This window comes from Procambarus clarkii, chromosome 20 (assembly GCF_040958095.1).
Source record: "Procambarus clarkii isolate CNS0578487 chromosome 20, FALCON_Pclarkii_2.0, whole genome shotgun sequence".
NCBI classification, from domain to species: domain Eukaryota; kingdom Metazoa; phylum Arthropoda; class Malacostraca; order Decapoda; family Cambaridae; genus Procambarus; species Procambarus clarkii.
The window spans coordinates 16,979,377-16,992,056 of NC_091169.1; the positions used below are offsets into that span (position 1 = coordinate 16,979,377).

Genomic DNA, 12,680 nt, shown 5'->3' on the forward strand with positions numbered 1-12,680 from the left:
CAGAAGTGACTCGAACTCATACTGCCAGGACCTCTTCTCAACTGGTGTATAGGACACCTTAACCACTCGACCATCACGACCGGACAACAGATGATGGTAGCCGAGGCTAATTCCCCATCATCCCGCTGGCACTCTGATGGTAATCTTGGGCATTGTATTTTATCAAATCACCTCATTCTTTGGGGCACACGTGAGGAACACAAATGCAAACAAGCCTGAATGGTTCCCAGGCAGATATGCAACTGAAAATTCACATCCCAGAAGTGATTCGAAACCATGCTGCCAGGAGCACTTTGCAACTGGTGTAGAGGACACCTTAACCACTCGACCATTACGACCGGACGAAAGATGATGGCAGCCGAGTCTAATTCCCAATCATCCCACCGGCACTTTGATGGTAATCTTGGGCATTGTATTTTATCAAATCACCTAACTCTTTGAGGTACACTTAAGGAACACAAATGCTAACAAGCCTGAATGGTCCCTAAGCATATATGCAACTGAAAATTCACACCCCATAAGTTACTCGAACCCATACTGCCAGGAACACTTCTCAACTGGTGTACAGGGCACCTTAACCACTCGACCATCATGACTGGACAAAAGATGAGTGTAGCCGAGGCTAATTCACCATCATCCCGCCGGCACTCTGATGGTAACCTTGGCCATAGTATTTTATCATATCATCTCATTCTTTGTGGCACACGTGAGGAACACAAATGTGAACAAGCATGAATGGTTCCCTGGCGTATAACCAATTGAAAACTTACTCCCCAGAAGTGACTCGAACCCATACTGCCAGGAGCACTTTGCAATTGGTGTACAGGACACTTTAACCACTCGACCATCATGACTGGACAAAAGATGATAATAGCCTAGTCTAATTCCCCATCATCCCGTCGGCTCTCTGATGATAATCTTAGGCATAGTATTTTATCAAATCACCTCTTTCTTTGCTGCACACGTGAGGAACACAAATGCGAACAATCCTGAATGGTTCCCAGGCATATATGCAACAGAAAACTCACACCACAGAAGTTATTGAAACCCATACTACCAGGAGAACTTTGGAACTGGGATTTAGGACACTTTAACCACTCGACTATCACAACTGGACAAAAGATGATAATAGCCGAGGCTAATTCCCCATCATCCCACCAGCACTCTGATGGTAATCTTGGGCATAGTATATTATCAAATCACTTCATTCTTTGGGGCACATGTGAGGTATTCAAATGCAAACAAGCCTGAATGGTCCCCAGGTATATATGCAACTGAAAATTCACATCCCAGAAGTGACTCAAACCCATACTGCCAGGAGCACTTTGCAACTGGCGTACAGGACACCTTAACCAATCGACCATCAGGACCAGACAACAGATGATGGTAGCCGAGGATAATTTCCCATCATCCCGTCGGCACTCTGAATGTAATCTTGGGCATAGTATTTTATGAAATCATCTCATTCTTTGGGGCACGCGTGAGGAACACAAATGCGAACAAGCCTGAATGGTCCCCAGGTATATATGCAACTGAAAATTCACCCCCCAGAAATGACTCGAACCTATACTGCCAGAAGCACTTTCCAACTGGTGTACAGGACACCTTAACCACTCGACCATTACGACTGGATAAAAGATGAGGGTAGCCGAGGCTAATTCCCCTTCATCCCGCCGGCACTCTTATGGTAATCTTTGGCATAGTATTTTCTCAAATCACCTCAATCTTTTAGGCTCAATTGAGGAACACAAATGCGAACAAGCCTGAATGGTCCCCAGGTATATATGCAACTGAAAATTCGCACCCCAGATGTGACTCGACCCCATACCGCCAGAAGCACTTTGCAACCTGTGTACAGGACACCTTAACCACTCGACCGGACAAAAGATGATGTAGTCGAGGCTAGTTCCCCATCATCCCGCCGGCACTCTGATGGTAATCTTTGGCATAGTATTTTCTCAAATCTCCTCAATCTTTGGGGCACATGTGAAGAACACAAATGCGAATAATCCTGAATGGTTCTCAGGCATATATGCAACTGAAAACTCACACCTCAGAAGTGACTCAAACCCATACTGCCAAGAGAACTTTGGAACTGGTGTTCAGGACACCTTAACAACTCGACCATCAGGACCGGACAAAAGATGATGGTAGGCAAGGCTAATTTCCCATCATCCCACCAGCACTCTGATGGTAATCTTGGGCATAGTATTTTATCAATTCACCTCAATCTTTGAGGCACATGTAAGGAACAGAAATGCGAACAAGCTTGAATGGTTCCCAGGCATATATGCAACTGAAAACTCACTCTGTAGAAGAAACTCAAACCCATACTGCCAGTAGGTCTTCTCAATGCGAACAAACCTGAATGGTTCTCAGGCATATATGCAACTGAAAACTCACTCCCCAGAAGTGACTCAAACCCATACTACCAGGAGAACTTTGGAACTGGTGTTCAGGACACTTTAACCACTCGACCATGACGACCGGACAAAAGATGATGGTAGCCAAGGCTAATTCCCCATCATTCCGCCGGCACATTGGAGGTAATCTTAGGCTTAGTATTTTATCAAATCACCTCATTCTTTGGGGCACACATGAGCAACACAAATGCGAACAAATCTGAATGGTTCCCAGGCATATATGCAACTGAAAATTCACACCCCAGAAGTGGCTCGAACCCATACTTCCTGGAGCACTTTACAACTGGTGTACAGGACACCTTAACCACCTTATTCTGTTAGAGTTGAAACCATTGAAGCCATGGTGGTTTCTAAAGTGCTGATTTCCCTACCGGCTTTTGTCTTCTTGGTTGGAGTGGAGACTGCCGTTGGGTGCTGAAATAATTCGGTTTCGTCACCTTCTTCGACTTATACTTCGTCAACCTTTTCCAGGTAGGGCTTGCAGAAGTGTGGAAGAAATAAATTCAGTAGATTTTTTAACCTTGTTAATACTTCCTTCCTAGACTGTGGATTGGTCTGTTCCAGTGCTTGGAATGTTTTTGTCAAGCATCTTGCTGAAGGTTTCTGTCAGGGAGGCAATAACCATTGGAACAGTGGTCACTTGATATGCCTTTGGCTGCCTTTCTTGGCAGCCAGTGTGTCGCAATGTCACGTCATTGCAGAATTCAGTGCATTAAGACCATATCCTGCCCGGAAATGACTCTCCTGACCATCCCTCTGAAATTGTTTAGGTCAGAAGGACACAGTAATCTCGTGGCGAGGGCGAGAAAAATTGCTGAAGGTGAGAGAAACAATGAACTGGATGATAACCCCACTCACAATAAGCCACCTTGGCATATTGTAGGAACGGAAAGACAAATAAACGAAAAAGAACCGAAGAAATGCCCGACGAAATTAATTTAGAAGTCAGCCAGGGCCCATGAGCAGCCCCCAAACCAATGCCAAGGACCATCTTCAAAACCAAAAGACCAGTAGATGGTCCCACTTATGCCTACATTGTTACACTGGAAAAAGAGCACCCAGGATCAGATCTCAAAGCCAAACCTGACATTAAAGACTGATATAATATATCCACTGCTAACCAAGATATAATTATAAACCTCAGGAATACGGAAGCCCTAGTTGACCTAAAACCAGAGGAAAAAATCACCAAGATGATAGTACAACATTTCCCGGTTGAAGTCAATTCAACCAGGCTCTTAGAATTCCCCAATGTAACAACAACAAAAAGGTGTAAGTACGACAATGTAGAAACTAGACAGGTGCTTGTATCAATAAAACGACCTCGCATCAACACTCTGAATGTAGGGATCTATGGACAATTAAGTCTAACGCTATGCAATTCAGAGCTCATGTGCAGTTACAGTTATCAGAGCTTCGGCCACCATAAAGATGGCTGAAGAGGCCCGGAACGATGTGGAGTATACTGCGAGCTACATAACATCCACATCTGCAATAATCTGCATAAAGAAAGCAAACCAACGAAAGCAAAATGTCCAAACTGCGAGGATACACATCACGCCTGGAACAAACGATGTCCAGAAAGAGTAAAAGAAATTCATGCCATCGGATCTACCCAGCAACCCACAGCCACAACTCCAAGACCATAATCTACTAGACCCTCAGTTAAAAGGCAGTGAAACACTCCTCGGCAAGTCCGAATAAATTAAAATAAAAACCAGCAACAGACTAAAGCAACAATTCCCTCCAGTCTAAGCAAGACCAGGACCTCGAGTAACTGGAGAAAACAAAGCACTACTCCACAAGGAGACAACAAACGAACAGATCATGGCAACAAAATTAATACACCTGGTATTGCCTCCATGACATTCCAAGCACAAATGACGACCCCTACATTATTAAATGCCCTAATAGCAGGATGTAGCAAAGACACCATGACCCAACCCAGAGTCCCCTCATCTACCAAGAAAAAGGAGACGAGGGAGGCACGGAAATTAAGTAAGGCAAGAGAAAGGTGAGGAGGCGTAAGTCGTAGACGAAGATAAGAGCAAGGCGAAAGGTACGGAAGGGAAGGGAAGGGGTAATAAACGGTGTAATAATAGGAAAAAGAATGGGAATGTAAGAAAATGAAGAGAAAGAGATAAATAAAGGTTAGGCTTAGGTTCGGTCACGTTTGTTAGAGAGTTTAGAACATTTAAGTATGTACAGTGAAAGGGAAAAGTCAACAGCACTAAAGCCATGACTAAGGTTCATGTTGGGTTGGAGACGAATGAAGGGGGGGAAGGGTAGGAAGGGAGAAAGAGGAGAGGACAGGGGGAGCAACAAAGGGGATAGGGACGAGAGGGTCAAAGAGGAGATAGAGGAAGAGGAGTGCGAAGAGACAGAATGTCCCGGGCACTGCCGGCAACTCTCCTAATATTATATTTTATGAGAGGAAAGAGGGGCTAAATGGGAAAGAGAAAATTGAAGGGGATAAAGAGAGGGGGAGGAAGACGATAGGATGGAGAGAGGCTTGAGGGATATGGAGGAATTTTGGGGGGACGAGGGAAGGGCGTGTGATGGAAGTGGGAGATGGGAGGGGGGAAAGGCGTGGAGTGTATGTTCATTCATATATTTTAATCATAAATTAAAGTATATGCACGTTCATATACAGACATGCATATGTATATGCATGTCTGGCCTCTAACCTCGAAAAGAAAGACTTTTTCATTTAATACTAAATTCTCATTCATTAATTTTCAGTGAAAACATATAGAGACTCTGCCACCGATTTTGTAGGGGTCACTATTTTGCCTCATCCCCACCTTAATTAAGATTAATACGAACGACTCCAATCAGCCTATGTATGTCTCATACCCGAGACCATTCTCCCTGCAAAGTTGGTTGAGGATAGTCCCAAGTGTTTGACCTCCAACCTAGCACCGACACACAAACAGACTTTCTTTCTTAGAGTTATTGACAGAATATCGTTTTCAGTGTGTACATCGAAGCTTGGTGCCTGAAGAGGCCAATGTATTTTGACGTATATTGTTGTGATGCGGGTGTGAAATTACAAGTTGAAATTGTGCTGGTGTTATCTTCTTCAGATGCTCCTGGGGGCAGTGATGGTGAGCGGATTCGTAGTAACTATCTTCTACTGCAGCAACCTGACGGCCTACATGATGGTACGGGTGGTAGAGCAGCCAATCACCACCATCAGACAGATTGTCCAGGTATTACCACTCACTCCCTTCCAATTTGTCTTTATATTCTCATAGCAATGACCGACGTAGGGAAAATCCGGCCTAAAATGTATGGAGAAATACTCCACTCAATGGAAAGCCTTCACTGGTGATAATATTTAATCGGAAACACCATTTGTTTAAGTCTTCACTAAACGTCTTGAAGCTCGACCTGACCATTTGATAAAGCTTGTCTCTGAACACTTAATGAAGCTCCTCCAAAGACACTTGATGAAACTCGTCCCAGGACACTTGACGAAGCGGTCTCATGACACTTGAAGAAGCTCGTCCCAAAATACTTGGCGAAGGTCGACCCAGGACACTTAACAAAGCTCGTTTCAGGACACTTGACGAAGCTCGTCCCAGGACACTTGACGAAGCTCGTCCCAGGACACTTGACGAAGCTCGTCCCAGGACACTTGACGAAGCTCGTCCCAGGACACTTGTCGAAGCTCGTCCCAGGACACTTGACGAAGCTCGTCCCAGGACACTTGACGAAGCTCATCCCAGGACACTTGACGAAGCTCGTCCCAGGACACTTGTCGAAGCTCGTCCCAGGACACTTGACGAAGCTCGTCCCAGGACACTTGACGAAGCTCATCCCAGGACACTTGACGAAGCTCGTCCCAGGACACTTGTCGAAGCTCGTCCCAGGACACTTGACGAAGCTCGTCCCAGGACACTTGGCGAAGCTCGTCCCAGGACACTTGACGAAGCTCGTCCCAGGATACTTGACGAAGCTCGTCTCAGGACACTTAACAAAGCTCATCTCAGGACACTTAACGAAGCTCGTCCCAGGACACTTGACGAAGCTCGTCCCAGGACACTTGACGAAGCTCGTCCCAGGACACTTGACAAAGCTTGTCCCAGGACACTTGACGAAGCTCGTCCCAGGACACTTAACCAAGCTCGTCCCATGACACTTGACGAAGCTCGTCCCTGGACACTTGACGAAGCTCGTATCAGGACAAATGATGACACTCGTACCAAAGCACTTGACGAAGCTCGTCCCACGACACTTGACAAAGCTCGTTTCAGGATAATTGACGAAGCTTGTCTTACGACACTTTGCGAAGCTCGTCTTACGACATTTTGTGAAGCTCGTGCCAGGAAACTTGATAAAGCTCGTACCAGGACAATTTTTTTAAGCTCATCCCGGGACCCTTGATGAAGTTCGTCCAGGGACACTTGCTGAAGCTCGTCCAGTACACTTGCTGAAGCTCGTCCAGGGACACTTGCTGAAGCTCGCAAAGGGACACTTGCTGAAGCTCGTCCAGGGACACTTGATGAAGCTCGCCCAGGGGTTCATGCTGAAGCACGTCCAGAGACCCTTGCTGAAGCTAGTCCAGTGGCACTTAATTGATGAAGCTCGACCTGGGACACTTGCTGAAGCTCGTCAAGGGACACTTGCTGAAGCTCGTCAAGGGAAATAGTAGGGGGTAAGCGCCACAGGTAACTTTTTTTCTGGGGGAAAAAGTTACCTGTGGCGCTTGGGGGTTTTCAGGTAAATTTAGAAATATCACGTGTAGCGCTTGGGGGTTTTCAGGCTAATTTGGGGAGTCACAGATTTGGAATTAAGGATATCTTATGAGCGAGTAATTTCTGAGATTATAGAATTTTGTTAAAAGTTCTTATGCTAAAAATAAGTTCATACGAGTTTGTTAAAGTTCTTATGGGAGAAATTCAAATATCACTTGTAGCGCTTTAGGGTTTTCAGGCAAATTTGGGGAGTCACAGATTTGGAAGTAAGGAATTCTTATGAGGAAAATAATTTCTGAGATTTTAGAGGTTTGTTAAGCGTTCTTATGAGGAAAATAAGTAGGAAAATACTAAAGAAAATTGTTAGAAAATATCGTGTTTGTGTCACAGCATTTTCAGGTAAACTCTACGGACATATTTTGCCTGTTTTCAACTTCGGAAAAAGTTACCTGTGTGAGCCATGGTTTTCAGGTTCAAAGGGGGAAAAAGTTACCTGTGGGAGCCAGGGTTTTGAGGTCCAATATCCCGCGTGTGAGTCAGGGTTTTCAGGTAAATTTTGTCAGTCACAGATTTTAGAAGTTGTTAAAAGTTCTTATGATGAAAATAAGTTCATACAAGTTTGTTAAAGTTCATATGGGAGAAACTCAAATTTTTTCAGAGTTCAGTTTTAAGAAAATATTTCAGAGTTTCAAATAATCATAGAAGTTTATTTATATGTTTATGACCAAATTTTGTAAAAAAAAAAAACATTTTCAGAGAATATTGTCTTAGATGTTTTGTTAAGGAAAACAGACATCTTAGCCATAACATTCAGTTTTATATCCATTTACGGCTATTTCACCTGTAAAGACCAAAATTGAAGAGAGTCCAGTTATAGACAGAATTTCGTCAGAGACCATTTTATACCTAAAAATGAACAGAGTCCACTGTGTGAGCAAAATTAGTCAGAGACAGTTTTAAGCTCATATTTCATCAGAGTCCAATTATCAACAGAAATTCGCCAGATTCCAGTTTGCCAGCAAAATTAGTCAGAGACAGTTTAATACCCAATTTTCGTCAGAGTCCAATTATCAACAGAAATTTGACAGAGTCTACTTTGAGAGCAAAATTCATCAGAGTCCAGTTCTTGATCGAAATTAATCAGAGTCCAGTTTTCTATCAAAATTAATCAGACAGTTTTAAGCTCAAATTTCATCAGAGTCCAATTATCAACAGAAATTCGTCAGAGTCCAATTGAAGACCCAAATTTGACAGAGACCACATTTTCGCTACTAGCAGTCCAATCCCCCTGAAATTTTAAACATTCATATTTCAGTCGTAGTAAATAAGATCAAGTCAGTTACTGAGCTCCAGCTCTCGTCCCCCACCCTACTCCCCCCTCAAGTCTTTGTTAATATCCTATCAATTCCCCTGAAATTTTTACCCTTTTGTATTTCAGACACCGTAAATAAGATCAAACCAGTTAACGAGCTCCAGCTCTCGTCCCCACCTTAGTTCTCTCTCGTATCTTTGTAAATAGCCCATCAATTTCCCTGAAATTTTTACCCTCTGTATTTCAGACACCGTAAATAAGATCAAAAACAGTTAACGAGCTCCAGCTCTCGTCCCCACCTTAGTTCTCTCTCGTATCTTTGTAAATAACAAATCAATTTCCCTGAAATTTTTACCCTCTGTATTTCAGACATAGTAAATATAATGTAAACAATTATAAAACTCTAGCTCTTGTCCTCTGTCCAAGTTCACTCCTGTAAATTCATTACTATCAGTCCAAATCCCCCTGAGATTTGAACACTCAACTACATTTTCAGACCCCCCCTGCAAATAAATCAAAAGCAAATTATCGAGTTCCAACTCATGTTCTTCACTTAGTTCAATGTTCATCAAATTATTTCAGATCAATCCTCTCTCCAGTCTATCATTTCCTTTAATACCCTTTTTGTACTCAGCTCTGTAATATTCACACTGTCATATAACACCTTACCTTCAATACCTTTTGTTTACCCAAGTAAGCAATAATCACATGGTCAAAATCTCACCGTACACTTTCCCTCCCTTACCTTCTCATCCCCAACTTATCCAATCTTCAATAATCATACTCTATTTGCATATTTTCTCTATATTCAGCTGTGTTCTTCACATTTTTTTCCATGTTTTCTGTGTTCATTCCATGTTCAACAAATGTTCACAGCATGCTCAGTTCAAATTTTTTCTACCATTTTCCCCGTATGTTCACTATGTTCTTTGTCATGTTTTCATGTTCTCAATGTTCTTAGCTTGTTCTTCACATGTTCAGTGTTCATTCTTTGTATTCCCTATGTTCCTTATCATGTCTTCATATTCTCTATAAGTTGATATGGAGAGTCTTGAAGTGTCTTGAGTCTTGAAGTGGGAAGAATTTAGTTGTGCATTAATTGGCTGTTGATTGCTGGTGTTGACTTCTTGATGTGTAGTGCCTCGCAGACATCAAGCCGCCTGCTATCGCTGTATCAATCGATGATTTCTGTGTTGTTTGCTAAGATTTCTCTGGTGATGGTTTGTTTGTGGGAAGAGATTATATGTTCCTTAATGGAGCCCTGTTGCTTATGCATCGTTAAACGCCTGGAAAGAGATGTTGTTGTCTTTCCTATATACTGGGTTTTTTGAGGCTTACAGTCCCCAAGAGGGCATTTGAAGGCATAGACGACGTTGGTCTCTTTTAAAGCGTTCTGCTTTGTGTCTGGAGAGTTTCTCATGAGTAGGCTGGCCGTTTTTCTGGTTTTATAGTAAATCGTCAGTTGTATCTTCTGATTTTTGTCTGTAGGGATAACGTTTCTACTGACAATATCTTTCAGGACTCTTTCCTCCGTTTTATGGGCTGTGGAAAAGAAGTTCCTGTAAAATAGTCTAATAGGGGGTATAGGTGTTGTGTTAGTTGTCTCTTCAGAGGTTGCATGGCGTTTCACTTTCCTTCTTATGATGTCTTCCACGAAACCATTGGAGAAGCCGTTGTTGACTAGGACCTGCCTTACCCTGCAGAGTTCTTCGTCGACTTGCTTCCATTCTGAGCTGTGGCTGAGGGCACGGTCGACATAAGCGTTAACAGCACTCCTCTTGTACCTGTCCGGGCAGTCACTGTTGGCATTCAGGCACATTTCTATGTTTGTTTTCTTAGTGTAGACTGCAGTGTGGAAAACTCCGCTCCTATCCATGACTGTTACATCTAGAAAGGGCAGCTTCCCATCCTTCTCCATCTCGTAAGTGAAACGCAACACAGAATTCTGCTCAAATGCCTCCTTCAGCTCCTGCAGATGTCTGACATCAGGTACCTGTGTAAAAATGTCGTCAACATACCTGCAGTATATGGCCGGTTTCAAGTTCATGTCGACTAAGACTTTTTGCTCGATGGTACCCATGTACAAGTTTGCAAACAGGACACCTAGGAGAGAACCCATGGCGACCCCATCTACTTGCTTATACATGTGTCCATCCGGGCTCAAGAAGGGTGCCTCTTTAGTACAAGCTAGGAGTAGTTTCCTTAGACTGTTAGTCTAAGGAAACAGTCTAAGGAAACTACTCCAAGCTTGTACTAAAGAGGCACCCTTCTTGAGCCCGGATGGACACATGTATAAGCAAGTAGATGGGGTCGCCATGGGTTCTCCCCTAGGTGTCCTGTTTACAAACTTCTACATGGATACCATCGAGCAAAAAGTCTTAGTCGACATGAACTTGAAACCGGCCATATACTGCAGGTATGTTAACGACATTTTTACACAGGTACCTGATGTCAGACATCTGCAGGAGCTGAAGGAGGCATTTGAGCAGAATTCTGTGTTGCGTTTCACTTACGAGATGGAGAAGGATGGGAAGCTGCCCTTTCTAGATGTAACAGTCATGGAAAGGAGCGGAGTTTTCCACACTGCAGTCTACACTAAGGAAACAAACATAGGAATGTGCCTGAATGCCAACAGTGACTGCCCGGACAGGTACAAGAGGAGTGTTGTTAACGCTTATGTCGACCGTGCTCTCAGCCACAGCTCAGAATGGAAGCAAGTCGACGAAGAACTCTGTAGGGTAAGGCAGGTCCTAGTCAACAACGGCTTCTCCAATGGTTTCGTGGAAGACATCATAAGAAGGAAAGTGAAATGCCATGCAACCTCTGAAGAGACAACTAACACAACACCTATACCCCCTATTAGTTCCTATTTCAGGAACTTCTTTTCCACAGCCCATAAAACGGAGGAAAGGGTCCTGAAAGATATTGTCAGTAGAAACGTTATCCCTACAGACAAAAATCAGAAGATACAACTGACGATTTACTATAAAACCAGAAAAACGGCCAGCCTACTCATGAGAAACTCTCCAGACACAAAGCAGAACGCTTTAAAAGAGACCAACGTCGTCTATGCCTTCAAATGCCCTCTTGGGGACTGTAAGCTCCAAAAAACCCAGTATATAGGCAAGACAACAACATCTCTTTCCAGGCGTTTAACGATGCATAAGCAACAGGGCTCCATTAAGGAACATATAATCTCTTCCCACAAACAAACCATCACCAGAGCAATCTTAGCAAACAACACAGAAATCATCGATAGATACAGCGATAGCAGGTGGCTTGACGTCTGCGAGGCACTACACATCAAGAAGTCAACACCAGCAATCAACAGCCAATTAATGCACAACTATATTCTACCCACTTCAAGACTCCGCTCCAATATAGAAGCATCAAGAAATATGGACCAATAGGCTTTCTACAATTACTTCCATTCAATACCCATTGTTTAGTGTTCTGTCTTGTGTTTGAATTTAATACCCATTCAATACCCATTGTTGAAAGTTTGTTTTCACCTCATCCACCTCACCCAAATGTAGATATAAAATCGAAGATGTGTAAGCTCTATTCAGTTTCAGTTGTGTGTTTGTAAACTAAAGTCTTTGAAAATGTAATAAGTTTTACGAAACGCGCTCAAGTGTCGCGTCAGACTAGAAATAAAAATTAATTTTGGAGAATTGATCTTTGAATTACCATCAACAGTGAAGAGAAACGTAAGAAAGATCGAGAAAATTCGTGTTAGAATTATTAATCTTACTTTTTCGGTCATATTTAATACTATATATATATATATATATATATATATATATATATATATATATATATATATATATATATATATATATATATATATATATATATATATATATATATATATATATATATATATATATATATATATATATGTATATATATATATATATATATATATATATATATATATATATATATATACATATATATATATATATATATATACATATATATATATATATATATATATATATATATATATATATATATATATATATATATGTATACATATATATATATATATATATATATATATATATATATAATATATATATATATATATATATATATATATGTATATATATGTATATATATATATATATATATATATATATATATATATATATATATATATATATATATATATATATATATATATATATATATATATATATGTATATGTATATATATATATATATATATATGCAAACAAGC

General features: G+C 41.6%; 1 protein-coding gene across 1 annotated transcript in view; it reads left to right on the forward strand.

Annotated features, from left to right (window-relative positions):
• Positions 1-12,680, forward strand: part of LOC123755252 (ionotropic receptor 21a) — a 273,589-nt gene that overhangs the window by 183,488 nt on the left and 77,421 nt on the right. Inside the window, exon 10 of the mRNA XM_069327997.1 lies at positions 5,510-5,635. Within this exon, the coding sequence (XP_069184098.1) occupies positions 5,510-5,635 (126 nt within the window). The remainder of the gene's footprint in view (positions 1-5,509; positions 5,636-12,680) is intronic.